The following is an 18669-nucleotide window of genomic DNA, read 5'->3' as shown; positions in this document are numbered from 1 at the left end:
TCGGGAACTGAAGATCAGGCGTGCAAGAAGGGTACTGCAGATCAGGCATGCAAGAAGGGTACTGCAGATCAGGCATGCAAGAAGGGAACTGTGGATCAGGCATGCAAGTAGGGAACTGCAGATCAGGCGTGCAAGAAGGGAACTTTGGATCAGGCTAGCACGTAGGGAACTGCAGATCAGGCCTGTAAGAAGGGAACTGCAGATCAGGCATGCAAGTCGGGAACTACAGATCAGGCGTGTAAGAAGGGAACTGTGGATCAGGCATGCAAGAAGGGTACTGCAGTTTAGGCGTGCAAGAAGGGAACTTTGGATCAGGCTAGCAAGTAGGGAACTGCAGATCAGGCGTGCCAGAAGGGAACTGTGGATCAGGCCTTTAAGAAGGGAACTGTGGTCGGCCAAGGGAGTGGATGAGCTGCAGGATAGACCAGTTGAGCCTCCCGGTACTGGGAGACCTGCGTTCCACTGCGTGGTTATGGATAAGGTGGAAGGAGAGGAGGTCGTTTCGCCCTGTACTCCAGAGTGCAGGGCAATGACGGAAAGGTGCTCTAGCTACTCTGAAGGTGCTAATCTGGTGCTGTCTGATGGCACACACTTTCCTTGATATTTGACATGTTGGGTGTATAGCACTCTTAGAATGAAGACGAATACTGAATATGGAGCAAAATTGTTATTTCATTTGACGCATCATGTTCCGAACTTTTGTTTATTTTTTAAAATCAAAACATTATTTCAAAAATGTGTTCTCATGTTTTTAATTTCTCTTCATTTTCATCAACATGGCAACCTGATTTAAAGGATGTTAGCCAGAAAGAATCAGAATAACCCAAACAAAACAGGACCCATATCACAAAGTGCGACAGTGACAGGCGATTTAGCCAATTTGATGGCGATTCTGCTACAATGCAGCACCTGTGCGCCTTAAAGAGATTGGGGATGCTATGAACATTATATTGTGAATGCAAATGTAGTGGTGGAGATCTGACCTGCCACCCAGAGCTGGTACTTGCATTCACTGCTGGTGATGTGTCACATTTGCAAAAGCTGCTCCACCATTCATCCTGAACAGGGGACCTGATGGCAATGCTTTGATCAGGCCAGTCCGCTCCTCTGGCCCCAGATGTGCTGCTCTCTGACACCGTAGACACAGTTCTCAACTCCACCATTCATCCTGAACAAGTGACCTGCTTGCAATGTTCTGATCAGGCCAGTCCGTTCCTCTGGCCCCAGATGTGCTGCTCTCTGACACCATAGACACAGTTCTCAACTCCACCATTCATCCTGAACAGGGGACCTGATTGCAATGTTCTGATCAGGCCAGTCCGCTCCTCTGGCCCCAGATGTGCTGCTCTCTGACACCATAGACACAGTTCTCAACTCCACCATTCATCCTGAACAAGTGACCTGCTTGCAATGTTTTGATCAGGCCAGTCCGCTACTTTGGCCCCAGATGTGCTGGTCTCTGACACCATAGACACAGTTCTCAACTCCACCATTCATCCTGAACAAGTGACCTGCTTGCAATGCTTTGATCAGGCCAGTCCGTTCCTCTGGCCCCAGATGTGCTGCTCTCTGACACCATAGACACAGTTCTCAACTCCACCATTCATCCTGAACAAGTGACCTGCTTGCAATGTTTTGATCAGGCCAGTCCGCTCCTTTGGCCCCAGATGTGCTGGTCTCTGACACCATAGACACAGTTCTCAACTCCACCATTCATCCTGAACAGGGGACCTGATTGCAATGTTCTGATCAGGCCAGTCCGTTCCTCTGGCCCAAGATGTGCTGCTCTCTGACACCATAGACACAGCTCTCAACTCCACCATTCATCCTGAACAGGTGACCTGATTGCAATGCTTTGATCAGGCCAGTCCGTTCCTCTGGCCCCAGATGTGCTGCTCTCTGACACCATAGACACAGCTCTCACCTCTCATTCTCTTAACCTCTGGGGCACCTTACTCTGTAGGGAAGGGGTCTGCAACCTTTGCTCTCCAGATGTTTTGGACTACATCTCCCTTCATGTTGAGCCAGCATAGCCACTGTTGTGGGATCATGAGAGTCATACCCAAAGACACTCGGAGAGCCACAGCTTGAAGACCCCTACTGTGAGTGAGTGATATTTGCGCATAGGGAGGTTCCTCATCGAGACCAATAGGGTTGACCCAGAGTCAATCACATGTCAAAAAGTTCCTCCTTCCCACTCCACCATATGATGCAAAGAACTATGGCTTTTCGTGGCCCCTCATTTTTCAACCCTGCACCCCAGAACACCAGTGAGGCATGGCACTTTCTCCACACAAAAGAATGCTCCACTCTCTCAGACCTTTCCCGGTGAGACGGCATGACCTGTAGCGTAACCGAGAGGTCACCCAAGATGTAAGAATTTTGGTCAAATCTTTCTCTGCTTTACATCTCAATGATTCTTCACAAGCTCTTACAAACAGAAGAGGCACCTGGAAGGCATTGCATCTTCAAACATCCAACCGCACCTGTGTTCACCACTCATCCTCGAAGTTTCACCAACAGATCATGACTCTCCAATATTATGCCATACAATCCTCAAACGTATTGCTCGATACATCCTCAGGCAGGCTGGCCCACAGAGGAACAGGAGACGTTACTCAAAATAAAGTTCCTATGAGAGGCCCCCTAGGTGGGGCCAAGTCACTCTGCCTACTGGTCCTATCTCCCATAACTAGTTTATATTTTAAAGTTTCCAAACAGGCCTTTCCCATAGTAGCAAATCAGCTCACACTGCACTCCTCCTGAACGGTCCTCTCCAGGGGCCACAATTGGGCCTCATTACAACTTTACTAGTGCGATAATAAAATATCAGCATTAACGCATACAGGCACGTTACTGCACGGTATAGGCTTGCCTATGTGGCAGCTGGAGGTAATTCTGCCACCCTAGCCGCACAAATAGTCAGTATTAACGGTGCTGGGGATTTACCACCCTTACCGGCACATGTAATATGGTGGCAATTCTGCCAGACCAAGTGGCAGTAACAGTAATTCTGTTTGCTGGTATCCTGGCGGTATGACTCTCAGACAGTCCATTGCAATATATTATCAGGATATATCACTGTTACCTCCCACTGCATCTAACCCTCAGTATGTGCCATGTGGGTATGGCACTCTCAGAAATTACCTTCTCTCCTGACTTCTGTTCCCCTGTGTGGCTACCTCATTCCCCTTGCGCAAAGGCCGCTCCGGGCTCTATCATTTCTGACATCCCAGATTTCTATTTAGGATCTGTCTGGTTACGGCAACAAATAATGGACAAACAAGACTCCATGCATCAAGGGTAAACTTGAGCACCTCTGAAGCCCATCACGCAGCCATTTCAGTACTTCATTGTAAGTGTCAGAACCTGTCCACCAGGGTATAAGCTAGTTCAGAGGAGCATTACGCATTGTTTAGGTTCATCTGGACTTTTGAAAAGCATATACACTCTGAGTATATAATAATATCCCCTTCAAGAAGCGCTTGCGAAAAAGTGAGGAGAGATAATAATGCCGGCCTTGTAGAATTATAGAACCCAGTTCGATGGAAACATACAAAAATGTTGCCCTCATTTGTGCGCCTCTGCAGTCACTGCGACTTTGGGGTTGCCCAAAATACTGACTCCCATTACTGAACCCAAGCAGAGCCGGGGTTGCGGGGGTGTCCCCCACTCTCCTTAGGCGCAGTAAAGTGAGTCAGGGATTGCGGGGGTGTCCCCCGCTTACCATTGTGGTAAGCGATGGGACAAGAAAGTAAAAAGAAAAAAACAAGCACCCTGCGGCGTCAGCTCCACGTAATCAAGAGGCACTGACTCACAGGGATAGCAGGGAGTCGGCGGTGCACCGTAAAGTTAAGTGGTGTGGGGGATCGGGTATGGGTATTCAGGCCTGGAGACGTTGGTTAAGTGATCTTTTTGATCACTGCGCCACGCCATAATTAGCGCCAGCATTTTCGTCGGCGCAGTTACGTAGGCGAAGTGATCACATAGATTCAGTTTCATTATATCGGACCAGTTCAAGCCAATCTAGTCTGAAGAAAAATAGAATCTTAAAGTTTCTGCTCTTTTAGGCCAGTGGGCTAAGAGTTGACCGACATCTGGTTTAAGAAAAGAAATTGAGTTAATTTCTTGCAAACTCCTTTGCTGATATTTCTGCATGCTAAAAGCAACCCATTTACTCAATTGACCCCTCTTACTTTCACCGGTCCTCTTCACACGGGCATAGACCATGCAAGAGATCGCATTTAGGTACATGAAGTAGACCTATCAGTATTAGGGGATAATTTCTCATCCGGAGACCACCATATGTCCCATGTGACTACCCCAAATTGCCCTTCTTCTCACGCCAAAGACGGAAGAACCCTTCTTGGAGGACACAACGTCAGACAAATGGGTGATGGAATATATATATATATATATATATATATATATATATATATATATATATATATATATTAAAGAAAACAGAGTAGAGGGGACGGACCGCACTCTCCGTGGACCCAGTGAAATCCTGCAATCCCAAAAGGGAAGAGAAAAAATATATAAAGCTCACACGGAATAATAGGAAGTCATTTTAATGAAGAAAAACTGCACATAAAGAGCAAACGGCTGGGGAAACAGCAAAACAAACAGGGGCAGGACGCCTAGGGCACGGCCCGCTTACAACGCGTTTCACAATATGGCTTTGTGCAAACAGGCAAAATAGCAGCATAAGTATGTACAATCTGGCTGTGTGCAAACAAGCAAAATAGCAGCATAAGTATGTGCAGGATGGCAAACATTGCATCACATTCCTAACAATGATATGTGCAAAAAGAGCAGCATTGCAGTTCCGGTGGTTGGGTGCCTGCCAGTAGATCATAAATAAACCATAGATCTTGTACAAAAATGGGAGCACAAAAGTATGTACAATATGATCAAAAATACAGTCGTGATAATAAAATACCAGGCAACAATAATTTATACAAGTCAATCAAAGAACATTTCATACTCTAGCCAATATTGACATAAAGTGCAAGTGAAAGCCAATCAAGAGCAGCATGAAAATGTGCAAATAGGCAAAGTCACGTAGGCAACCACAATTAGCAGCAGTATGGCAGGAAAATTGGCAGATTGTATCGTGAGTCCCATAGAAGTAAACTTTTATAAGCCTGACTGAATACCTGAACTGAAGAAAACAAATTTGGAATAACCTTATACAAGACGCACGAAAAAATGTATTGTAATAAAAAAACAACCGAAGAAACCAAGTAACCAAGGTGGAAAGGGTGACATAGAGCACCATGTTATAGAAAACCAAAGACTACAACAGAAAAATAAATAAAATGTGCCAAATGTCCTCCTAGGTCGTGGATCCAGCAACTTAAAAATAAAAATAAAGCCAATCCCAATTACAAACCATAATGGTAATGTAGCCACCATAGTGGTAAAGAGAAAGGGTGAAACTTGAACACAGGTCAGGGACTAATCAGTGAAATGAAAACAGCATTTTTATCCCAAAAAAGAAAAGATTATATATAATGAAAAAACACAATCCCGTCAACTAAATATAATAAAAGCGGATTAATAGAGGAAGGAAAACCAGTCCAAAAAACAGTTGGGGGTAAATACTCTCTTATGTACCTAAAAACGTATAAAGCTCCTCGTCGAGATTGTGACCATTGGGGAACTTGGTGTCGAAATCCAAAATGAATCTGGTCTCCAGCTGTCTTAGTTTTAACACGCGATCTCCACCTCTGGGATGGATCGGAATGTGTGCCACCGCAAAGAATTTAAGAAGAGAGAGGTCATTGTTATGTTCTTGCTTAAAGTGATTGGCCATAGGGTATGCGGGATCTGAATTTTTAATTGCCCTAAGGTGCTGCAATATTCTGAGCTTAAGCTTACATTTGGTACTCCCGACATACCATCTCATGCAGGGACATGAAAGAACATAAACCACAAAGGCAGTATCACAATTAATTGAATACTTGATTAACTGGTTACATTGGGTGACCGGATGTAAAAAGGATTTACATGCAGTGGTATGAGCACAGGCCTTACATTTAAAACATTTAGCAAAGCCTATGGGGGATTCCATCAATGATTTCCTGAGAGAAGGATTGGTGTTAATAGGTGACAAAAAACTGGAGACACGTTTATCCCTGAGTGAGGGTACACGTTTCTACGTGATGGTTGGACGTTTGGAAAGTAAAGGGCATAAGTCTTTGTCAACGATGAGAACCCGCCAATGTCGCTCTATGATTTTGCGGATATGATTGGAGGCATTGTCAAAAGTGACAATCAGTCGGGGTTCATCATTGACGGCAGTTCTAGCAGGCTTAATGCCGTACAATAGACGGTCCCTGCATAGTCCGCGTGCTTTGGTATAGGCCATTTCTATGATTCTGCACTCATAGCCTTTCTTGGCAAAGTCTGGAACCGCCAAGGCACAATGATGGTCAAAGGATGCTAGATCGGTACAATTCCTGCGATATCTGATTAATTCACCATATGGAATACTGCGTTTACATGACGTAGGATGACAACTTGTTGCATGTAAGGGCAGACCGGTATTTGAGGGTTTTTTGTATAGTGCTGTATGAAAGCCAGATCTTTCAACTATATCTAGATAGACAATTTCAGTCATGCTGTTACACTCTGTGAAACGCAGATTAGGCATGTTAGTATTGATATGTTTCACAAATGATTGCCACTCAACTTCGGTCCCCTTCCATATGACAAAAACATCGTCAATATATCGCCACCAGGCGACAATATGTGTAGCAAAGCTAAATGCAAGTACATTGCTAAGAAAAGTGGCCTCCCACCATCCCATGGTCAGGTTTGCATAGGATGGGGCAAAAGTACTGCCCATGGCGGTGCCCCTTACCTGACAGAAAAAGGAACCCTCGAACAAAAAAACATTGTTATTTAGACAGAAAGACAGCATTTCAAGGATCATGGAACTGTGACTGAAAATTCAATGAACGGGTATCAAGGAAATATTTGAAAGCACCCATACCAACTTGATGGTCAACGGAGGTATAAAGGGAGACAACATCAAGGGTTGCTAAAAGCAGACCATCCTCCCAGGGTATGTTAGAAATATGTTGCAAAAAGTCCTTAGTATCCCGCAAATAAGAGGGTAAAACTGACACAAGAGGAAATAAGGTTTTGTCAACAAACTGGGCCAAATGCTCAAGGAGTGAACCACACAGAGTAACAATAGGTCTCCCCGGTGGATGAATAAGAGATTTGTGAGTTTTGGGTAAAAAATAGATAGTAGGTATAGTGAAACAGGATGGAACCAAAAATTTAACAAAATCATCATCTATGAGGCCAATGTCAACCCATTTAGTACACACATTTTTGAGTTCAGACTGTATGTCACCAAAAGGATTTTTTGAAAGTTGGGCATAGCATAGTCGATCCTTGAGTTGAAGATTGGCCTCCGCCACATAATGTACTCGATCTTGAATTACAATATTTGACCCCTTATCGGCCGGTTTGATAATAATATTCGGCAGGCTTTGTAATTCGCCGATGGCCATGAGTTGGGCAGAGGTGAGATTGTGTTTGTTCTTCATGGTACTTCTCCGTAGTTTTCTGAAATCACTAATACACAAATAGCAAAATGCTTTGATACATCCACCAACAGGGAAATATGGATTAAATTTAGATTTACCCTTGAGTTTGGTATGTACATCCCAGTCAGGGTCAATGTCGAAATCAGCAAGACAGGCATTTGAGGGATCAAAGTCAGAATCTTCAAGTCAGGCCAGATCCATAAGAGATGGAATATCGGAGATCAAAAGGTTGTGCGGCCCATACAAGGGTGTTGGTGGTTTTGGCACGGTCGGATTTAGAGAAAAAAATTTCTTAAGTCTGATCTTACGGATAAATTTATCTAGATCAATGCATGACTGGACGTAATCAAATGCTTTGGTAGGGCAAAAGTGAAGTCCAAGCGAATGAACCGAGGTATATATTCAATGAAAAAACTTTGTTAAAAGGGACGTTATGGTTAAGTTGCGCTACTAAAAACCTATCAAATTCAGTAAAAAATCTTTCTGGGGTTTTTCGGTTTTACTTTGAACCATAACGTCCCTTTAACAACGTTTTTTTACTGAATTTGATAGGTTTTTAGTAGCGCAACTTAACCATAACGTCCCTTTTAACAAAGTTTTTTTACTGAATTTCATAGGTTTTTATTAGCACAACTAACGTCCCTTTAACAACGTTTTTTTACTGAATTTCATAGGTTTTTATTAGCGCAACTTAACCAAAACGTCCCGTTAACAATGTTTTTTTACTGAATTTCATACGTTTTTAGTAGCGCAAGTTAACCATAAACTCCCTTTAAGAAACTTTTTTCATTAGCACGCAGACAATATACAAAGATGGAGTGTAAAAAGCAATTTCTCAGGGATGGCTTTACACAGAATGTTGCAAAGTAAGAATTTATGCTCGTTCACAGTGAAGGTCAGCTGCTTCCATTTTTTGCTCGCGGGTCGGAGTGGCCCACGACTCGCACTATAAGGTTCTATTGTTGTTTGACCTTGACAGACAGCGATCGTGCCAAAAGACTTCTTTTGAAGGAGGAGTGCAAAAACAAGAGACAATAAGGATGAAATTTCTGAAACGAAACCACTTTCATATATTATATCACTATGAGAAAGATTGTTGGCACAGACGGATTCGTATTTAGGGACTGCATTACGCGCAGACAATGGAAAATGCCAATATAATGTAAGTAACCCTTTAAATTATTTTATACCGAAATATAATAACAATAGCGTGGCGTTAAAGCCCGGTTAAGTTGTACTTGTTCGTTCAATGTGGCATATTGTTTTGTACCGCGCACTATCACTGCCGAAGTGGTCCGCTGGCGTTCAGACGGCTCTGACAAAGGCAGAGGAGAGAGGGTGGGTTAGTGGGAATAAGTTAACATACTCCGTTGCACTATCCTCGCTAGCAAATAGTTTCACGCCCTAATAAATAAAATGAATATTTTTAATGAAGATCGGCTCGTGAGACTAATTTATGTTTTTAAAACAGATACATCCTTCCCTACTGTCAATGCCACGATTTTCAGACTCCGGCCGACGCATTTTTTAACTGGCAGGTGCAGCTCCGAGTAAACAACTTCATGAACCTCACCATTTTATGGGACAACCGCCAAGGACCAATATGCCCTTATGCGGTACGAGCGGCTAGAAGCAACATACCAACCGTTATGGTGGTCTAATGCCTCGTTGTTGGAACAGCCTTCCGATTATAAGTGCAACCACAGTCCTTCTTTTATCATAAACCAACACCCTGAGTAGCGCAAAGGAACAGCGCATGAGTCAAGATGAACTTTTGGGGATCGACAGCAACGACAAATGCAAATCGCTGAATAGTCTCTAAACTTTTGATGTCAAATAAATGTACTATACGAAATGTACAATGTGTGTTGTTTTCCAGGTTCTGTGTAAAGTCGCGTAGGACTGGAGACGACTCGGCGCATTTGGCTACGCACCCTGTAATGTCACGGAGAGAGACGGGGAATATGAATGCTTTGATAATGTCAGGCTTAGGGGCAGGAGATATGATTTAGTGTCGCAAAAACAGGTCAGCCAGGTCGATGGGGCAAGTGATAGGATTATCATATAATGCCGGCGCACAGCAGCCTGATTTATCATTTGTTTAGTGGAAAAAAAGTCGGGTAAGGCCCATAGGAAATTGTAATCTCAGCGGACATAAGGAGGGTTCTTAGAACACTTTCAACCTGACAACGAAAAATACGAACGGCGTTCTCGGAACACCCCATTATGTTTATTTGCAAACATTTCAGCACCGCAAGTGTTCTTAGAAAACATTCAACTTGCCAGAGTACAATATGGACAGCGTCCTCAGGACACCCCCATTTTGTTTATGTACCAACATTTAAGGACACCGCGAGTGTTCTTAGCTCTATTTTAGCTTGCTTACGAACAAAACGGACACATACTCCATCCTCGGAACACCCCACCATTTAGTTTATATAGAAAATTTCAGAACAGCCGTGTTGCCCGCAGACAAATCAAACACAACAAAAGTGTCTAGCACATAAAAAAAACAGAACATTGAACCTATCTCATACTCCCCCAACCTCCCCAAACACTCTTACACACCAACACACTCCACTAAATACAATTTTTAATCCAAGTTCCACCGCGCTGTACGCGGTCGTCCGCGATTGCAAGATGACGGGCGCCACAGAAAATCTGACGTGCTTCAAGCACCACGCCGTCCAATCAGCGAACACGTCGCATGTCCGCGGACATCATGCAAGCCGCTCGGCCAATCAGGGCACTGTCCGCGGAGCGAACCGGGAAGTCCGTCTGCGGAGCGAACGGAGATAACACTCATTTTTTTGCCTTACATTTTGGTCATTTAAAAAAAAAAACTACTGGACGGATTTACACCAAATTTGCAAAAGCACGCTTTCGGGACCAAGCCCCCGCTCCTGCCACAAATTTGGTGGAAATCCGTCCAGCGGTTTGGGCTGTAGGCGTTTTTTCCCATTATGTCTATGGGAAAAAACAAAAGCTTTGGGACCCCCCCTATAACTTTGTCCCCGATGGACCAAACCTCTCCAAACTTTGCAAAACAGTTCAGAGTGGCCCATATCCTTTTTCATTGCAAAGTTTGGTGAGGATTCGTCCAGAGGGAGCGAAGTTATAAGCCACCCAAAAAATGATCTTCCTATGGAAACACCAACTTAACCATGTGATTATATATATATATATATATATATATCGTGCTTCATGCCATATCCCTCTCGCTTCTAAGCGCCACCTTATAATACTTGTCATAATTACTCAATTTAATGGTACTTAGTAAAGATAACCTCTCCGCGTTTCATGCCACCTCAGTCTCGTCAGAGTGCTTCCATTCAAGCCTGCATGACATGTTTATGCAGGTGTGAAGCAAAAGGATTCCTATGGAATACGTCTTAATTTAGCACCTGTTTTATTACAAAATGTAATTTGCAGGCATCATATATTCCTTCGTAAGATGGTGAGGGAAACTACATGTATTTATTTATTTGTAATTCTTATATAGCGCTACTCGGCCATAGGCCTCAAAGCGCACAATAGTATATGTTATACTCTTCAGTGTTCCACTGCATCTTGTGAACTTTTTAACTTTAAGCAAGGAATCCATCAACAAACAAGTGCTAACCTTCCCCCCACCCCACATCGAATTATTATTATTATGTTTTTACCTAGATAGGGTCAAAATTCCCAACAGTTCACCATTGAGTGTTGATTTTATTTCACCTACTTTCCATAGCTCGCACATAAAAACACGAACGTATAAAGCAATAGCCTGCCCAGGACCAGGGATCGGAACACAAACAGTTAACTTATGGAATCACAGTTAAGGGATGAACATTGCTATGTGAGTCACCTCGACAACGTTCTGCCATCAGCGATGGCTCATTCTGCCTTCAGGGCTTTCAACCGCAAAGTTTATAAATACTGTCAGACCCATGTCAAACCATTGTCGGATGGAGACTCAGTGTTTTCTTATGTTTGCTTCCCAGTGGGTGATTCACGAGCTAAGTCAATGGCTAAAACTCTGAGCTTTGCACTTTTTTTTTTTAATACAGAGCATCGACTCACCTGTCCACTGTTTGCCAGGTCATCCACCGACAGCATCGGATCGAGGCGGAGGGACAACCCAAAATCACACAGGCAACACGTGAGGTCACTCTTCACCAGGATGTTGGAGCTCTTCAGGTCCCGGTGCACCACAGGAGTTTTGGGGCGCCCACAGGGCGTGTGGTCACTGTGCAAATGGGCGATGCCTTGGGCCAAGGATTCTCCCAGCTTCCAGAGGTCTCCCCAGCAGATGATATGCCGGGAGAGGTATTCCTGCAGGTTTCCCTTGGAATGGAAGGCGGTGATCAACCAGTACTGCTTTCCTCGCTCTGTCTTGCGCTCTTCCGCCGTCAGGAACTGGAGAACATTCTCGTGCTTCAGGTTGATGTCCGAGAAGATGTCTTTCTCATTTTTCCAGGAGGCATACTCCTCATATGGAAAGATCTTGACCGCGACTGTCTCAAACTGGTCTGATGTGTTTTGTTTTAGCTTGGCCTTGTACACTTCAGCAAATCTGCCCTTGCCAACCAGAGTGTCTGGCTCGATAGGGAGGAGCTCCGTATTGTGGTTGAGGTTGTTTGCGCACGTGGAGCTGATGTCCGATCGGTCATCGTCCATCATGATGGCACGGATATCACTGCAGTCCATGTTCGGGTGCCTCGACTTGCAGTCCTTCTCCCATTTCCTGTGGAGCTTCTTACGGCGGTTGATCCGGTAACAGTAGAAGGTGGTGATGACCAAGAAGGCGATTAAGATTGGTGGCAGAAGGCTGATGGGGATAAGCATGGCCTTGGGAATTCCCTTCCATTCTGCGGAGTCAACAAGAAAGAGAACATCAACATCACACATTGGAGGACTTTGATCAAGATCTCAACATTAGTGCTAAGACATGTGTAGCCGGTTGCATGAGTTTTTTTTTGTGCAGAAATTCTACTGTGGTATTATTTTACCACTTTCATCTACCAATGCGTTGGCCGCAAAATGCCTCCTCAACCTCTACACATCTAAAATTGACTCATCCAAACCGACCACCTGCATTTTACAGAAACATGTGGGGAAAAAGCACAGTGAAAATATCTGCGGTGAAATTTGTGCGGTAAAATAACTGGATGGCATGTAGCCAAGCTGTAACCCTCCAGAATGTTTTGGCCTACATCTCCCATTAACCCCAGCCAGCGCATTTAATGATGAGGGAGCATGGGAGTTGTAGGCCAAAAGATTTAGAGGGTGACTGGTTGCTAGCTACCACTGCCCTACGATTTTGAGCGGTATATGTTAGGGGATATGTTGCCTGTGTGGCCACTATACTACCCTCCGGCCCTCTTCAAATAATTGAGAGTTAATAAGGAGACTGGCAAACTGCCCGTTACAAAAAGGGTAAAGGGGCAGGATGAGGTAATAGACTCAAGTAAAAGCCTTGTTATAAAATGGCGGCAATGGTAAAAACATGTGACATTTTAAATACCTACTATTTTTTAAATAACACTTACACATGATTTAGAATCAAGTGAATCTTAACAGTGTGGGGTATATAGAAATTGCTATATGGATAAATGTCTCAATAATCGCAGGTAGTGTTTTCAGTGTACCAGATACGGTAAATGTTGCCGCAAATCCCATGAGCTTTTTTTGAAAATAGACAGTATTTGAAATGCCACACGTTTTTACCGTTACCGCCATGCTCGCGAGGACCTTCGCGGCGAAGGAGAGAAGACTGCGCATGTGCCTGGCAGTCAGTGCACGGGAAACCATTTGCAGGCGGTTGTCCTGGAGGCGGGGCGTGCGGCAGCTGGCTGTGATGTTCCGCTGCACGTTAAACACAGACAGGAAACCGCATGTCTGATATTGTAATGTGCGTTTGTCTTCCTGCCATGGCGACTCAAGGCAAGTCACCCAGTGGGCCTGTTTTCACTTATGAGGAACACAGATATACAAGAATAAAGCAGGGCTGGAAAAGCCTCTGGATTTCATAATGGATTTTGAGCGTTCATTTTTTTTTCTGCAAAGTCATTTGCTTTTCTTAGTAGTTAGGTCCACCCACACAGAAAATAGAAAGAAATCTGTTGGGGTGTGGGAGGCGCCCTAAACAACGTGCCTAATTTTACAAGGTAAAAAACCCTTACAAACGGCAGTCCAGGTATTTGTGGGGCTTGATGTAAGATTACCACCCCAGTGCAGTAAGTCAGATGGCTTGTCAGCCAATCCGGAAGCTCTGAATGGCGGATTTACCTCTTCGGAAACCGGAGGCCACCATCTTCCCCACCAGGATGAAGGCAAGTACACCCGGGCCCACACCTGCTTCTCTTCCCCCCACCCCCAGCTTTCACATTACTATCTCCTCCCCACCCAACTGTGCTCCTTTGTCCCTCGCATGGAACACACTGAGTGTTCCCGGCACATTACTGTTGCAGCACTGACTACAGTGGAAAGGGAGAAGGGACTATGTGCATTTCCCTTCTCCCATGTCCATGGTGGCCATCTTGGTTTGTAGTTTTTTTTCAAGTTGAGAAAAAAACACAGTGGGATGCTAACAGCAATAACCCCTCCGTCCAGGGGCATTACCAGGTCTGGTCACGACCCAGGGCTACCATCAAAGCCCTCGCTTCACTCTGGCCTGTACCTGACCCAGTAATGCCACAGCCCGTAAGGGTTTCATGCTTACATAGTTTGCGGATACCACCCCTACATTGCTCCAGACCTGTCCCTATACATGAATCACACCCCTTTAACTAATAGTATACATTACTATACTAAAGGGATTTACATGGTGAATTTCCATGAATTGAGACCTATTTATCAAGAATAAAACATCTTAAAAAAAGAATTGCTAATGATTTGGGGCTACTTCCCCAAAGAACCTGCATAAAGTAGTCACATTGCTTATTTTTTAACAGTTCTACTTAGCTTTTATTTCAACACTGAGCGGGCAAAACAGCAGTATAAAGCATAATAACTAAAGGTTGCTTTCCTCTGATAGCGCCTCCTGCTGATTGTTTCATGTTTGCTCATCATGTGGCCCGCCAGATGTTTTGGACTTGAACTCCCATCAGCCCTAGCCAGTACGGTTAGTGGTAAAGGGTCATAGATCGTAGTTGTAGTCCGAAACATCTGGAGAGCCACATCGTGAGTAACCAAACACGATTGACGTCATTGAATAAAGGGCTGGGCCATTGCTGATGCAGAGCTAGCTGAAAGGAGAATATGTTGCCTAGGGCCAAGGAATAAAGGGGGGGTGACATGAAAACCTCAGCTAGCCATGATATGCACCTATCCCAGATATGGACATAGCGGGGGTGCAGATATGTACGTAGCGCAGGTGCGCAGTAGAACTTTTTTTCCGCATATCGTGGCAAACGTCACTACTGTGGCCCTGCTGATGTATCCTACACTCAGGTTTTAAGATAGCAAAAGAAAAGCACAGCTAATGAGGAGTTTCTGTGCTCAGGAGCTGCTTCCGTGGTTTAAAGCCTCTTTTTAGGAAGTTCCTCCAGTTCAGCCATCAGGGCAGATTGGACTCTGAGAAGACATATCCCCAATTCGGCATTAGCTGCCCCAATGGGCCTTCAGCTATTCTTAAAGGAGTGTAAACCTGCGGCAAGCATTGAGAACCCTTCAGTCTGAAAGAATTCATCTCATTGGTGCACTGATCCACCAATCATCGACCACTTGGCTGATGCAGATGCTTTGGCTGGAGGCATGAGCTGTTGTGAAAGTCAATTGTTTGGAGAAAACTGGAGGGTAAACAACAATGACTCTGTACTTAAGATAAGAATCCTACAGGGATAGGGGAATATAAATGCCACAAGCATTGGCAATGCCAACAGTTTTGGCTTTTGTGTAGCCATGGGATTAGGTTGGTTCTACCTCGCCATAAGATGATAACAGCTAGCAAATGGTATTAGTACCTGCCATAGTATGACAACTTTTGGCTTTGCCAAAGCTCTTTGTTTACAGTTATTCGGTACACACAACAGATACAAGGACATACATATTGCTTATAAATCAAGTGGCTGAAGGCACACTGGTCAAGATATTTCTATTAAACGAGGAACTGATGTACAGCTGCAATTTCTGAAGACTGTTTAGAACACAATTAAAAACAATTCTTGCTGTATAAGCGCCTTACAAATGCCTGATAAATAAATAAATAAATACATTGAAAACATTGGCATCCCCCCCAAAAGAGCTAGGTCAAAGAGATCCTAAGAATGTGTGTTTTGGGTAAGGATTGGCAGAGACTAGCATGGCTACGGCTGGTACATGCATAGGTAGAAAGTCAAACAACACCCACAGACTGTATGTCCCCCTTCAGATCCCATCATTCTCCTTTCTTCACTTCCCATGACAATAGTTACGACTAACAGGCAGCGTTTACAGCTCCACCTAGTAGCCAAAACTAAAATGAGGCATTCATCTAATGGCTTGCCATCTTGAATACTATCTGCAAATGAATGCCACCCTTCCCCCCACAAAGTTTCCCAAGCAACTCCCCAGCTATGCAATTTCTGGTTGGATACATCAAGCGGTGCCACCCGCGCCAGTCTATCTGGCCCATCGTTGCCCTGCCTTTTTCTCTATTTTTGCTGTACCCACTGACTATGCTTGAGTAAATGATGTTCAGTGCAGGTATGTATCCAGCAGTGACAGTCGTGTCATTACAGCCTGAGACGGTGCATGTGTTTCTTTGACAGCATGTGTATTCCTCCAACATGCTATTTCTTTTGTTATTTTTTATTTATTTTATTGCATTTTTAAAGCGCTCACACAGCACGTGGGCATAGAGGCGCTGTTACAGGAATATATATATATTTTTAGTTGCATTTTTTTTGTTGTTGTTGTTTCAGTTGCTTATTTATAACGTGCTTAAATACGCAGAGATTTCTAAGCGCAGACGGGGGATCGAACCAGTGTTGCTTTTTGTCGTCTTGCTTCCAAGGCGAGCATTTTGCCGCTGAGCTATCCTCCTTGGTAGTTAATCAAAAGTATTGATGTGTTTGTTCTAATTAACGCACACAAACACAGAATGCTGATAGCAGGGCACGTTTCTCTGCAGCACAAATGTATTACAAAGATATTAGCAATGTTGACCCTTTGCACCCCAAGTGGCCTTCAAGGTCCTGGGACAGTGGGTGCCTTTGCCTGAAGTCGGTCAGTGCAGTTGTGACTATATTTTCTCCCCGTGTATTTCATGGCACGTGAATATGCCAGGGGGAGCTTTAGCTGGCATGGGAAGAAACACACATGCATTGGACCATACACCGAACTCGGAGGCCTTATAATGATTCTGGAGGAATTCTTAGAGCTAAACCCTTTGAAGGAGATTAGCCTTATCACTGGTGGTAACAGTGGCTTCTCTGCCTAATTATTCACCATTCTGAAGTCTCATTGGTTAGGGAATGTAGGTATTATTGTCAATGGTAACACCGCAGGCACATGTACAGACTTTGCTTGGAGTTAATAGTGCTGCACACATGCAGGACATGATTTTCTCACTTAGGGCCCGATTCATTGAACCTTTAGCGCACGTTGCAAAGTGACTTTGCACTAGTGAAAAGTCACGTTGCATTGCCAACAAACACCCTGATTCACAGACCGGCGCAACGTGTATTTTTACAGTGCAAATTGACTTTGCACTGCTGCAAAAGTGGTGCAAAGTCACACTGAAAAAATACACTTTGCACCACTCTGATTAGTTTGCACTGCACTAAAAGGACCACGAATTGGACATTTATTGTTTACAAACCACCAATCAGGCGACTCGGTCCTACCGCCTGTTTTGTGCAGAGACTACACATTCGGCCAAGGTACACAGTGCTGCAAAGTCACACCAATGACAGCTGTGCGCTATGTAAAACACCTTTGACATTGACGTACCTTCTACCTCGACTTCACTGAAGCTGGGGAACTCGTTGCATTCATCACCTGTGCACGCGCACAAGTAAAGCAGCCCGCCCGCCACCTTCCTCTCCTTCAAGATGCACCTGCCTTTGTCCGGTTGTTCAAGCGTGTAATTATACAGGGTCAGTTTGGGGTCATGGCACAGTGTCTCCAAGGTCACGTTTTCATCGTTCTTTCGCCTGAAAGGTAAACACGATGGAACCCTGGTTGTTAAATCGCGTTAAATGATTAAACCAGCTGCTTTGTACATCTATTGTCTGCTCGTTGACTGGGATCCTTTCAATGTGTTGTTTCTACAGCATCCATAATATTTATCAATAAACGGTGTGTGCCCTTTTTATTTTTTACAGAAGTCTATTAACTTGAAAAAATGTCCAGTCCTGATGTTCTTCATTCTAAAAGCAAATATATACCCCTGCCCAAAAAAATACCCACACATCCCCGTTGAAATGTTGCGATATGTAACAATGGAATAGATCTAAAGGAATGGTCTCATGTCACTTGAGATGAACTAGTTCCCCACTGGATGTATGGGATTTGCAAGGTGCACACAAAGCTGGGATGCAATGGAGGCCTGTCCACATGGGATGCACTCTATGGCATGGAAGGGGGCAGCTAACGCCTGGTCATATAGCCAACTCGAGGCTCACCTTTTTGTAGTGAGGCTGAAAGAACAGGCTGTTCTGTGGCGAAGGCAGTTAGATTATAGCATGGCACATCTACGAAATCTCAGTAAATGAATAGGTTGCTAGCAGGTTGTTGTTATAAGACTATAAATCCTTTATTCAGAGAAAAACATAACACAATTGAACTTTAGGTAAACTAAGGACATTAAAAGACTGTGGAATTCACTAGCAGTAGCCATTCTTAAAATAATGGTAAAAATATGCTTAGTCTCTAAAGAATATGGGATCTTACTGCTGCGACCTATTTAACCCATTGCAACTGAGAATTTCTGATCAATCATTTGTCTCAGAATAGCCCCCGAATAATACTCCAACAGCAAGCAGGGTGATTGTGTAGTGGAATTCATTGCCACCTGACAGAGAAGTCCACCTCTGGGCTGCCTATAAGTGTGACGTAAACCTGGGTAAACCTGGGTATTATCAGTGTAATGGTACTGTGTGCATCAGATATACTCTGAGGTCTGCAGCCCTAG

At 44.1% G+C, this 18669-nt stretch overlaps 1 protein-coding gene across 1 annotated transcript in view; it reads right to left on the bottom strand.

Annotated features, from left to right (window-relative positions):
• The window catches only part of TGFBR2 (transforming growth factor beta receptor 2), a 248507-nt gene that overhangs the window by 43128 nt on the left and 186710 nt on the right, over nucleotides 1–18669 (bottom strand). Inside the window, exons 6-7 of the mRNA XM_069648799.1 lie at nucleotides 17487–17689; nucleotides 11634–12421 (exon numbers count right to left, since the gene is read on the bottom strand). Of these exons, the coding sequence (XP_069504900.1) occupies nucleotides 11634–12421; nucleotides 17487–17689 (991 nt within the window). The remainder of the gene's footprint in view (nucleotides 1–11633; nucleotides 12422–17486; nucleotides 17690–18669) is intronic.

The sequence above is a fragment of the Ambystoma mexicanum genome, chromosome 2q (genome assembly GCF_040938575.1).
Source record: "Ambystoma mexicanum isolate Mex_15411 chromosome 2q, UKY_AmexF1_1, whole genome shotgun sequence".
Classification (NCBI taxonomy): domain Eukaryota; kingdom Metazoa; phylum Chordata; class Amphibia; order Caudata; family Ambystomatidae; genus Ambystoma; species Ambystoma mexicanum.
Note: the sequence above shows the minus strand (reverse complement) of the source record. Positions and strands in the feature narration are given on the sequence as shown.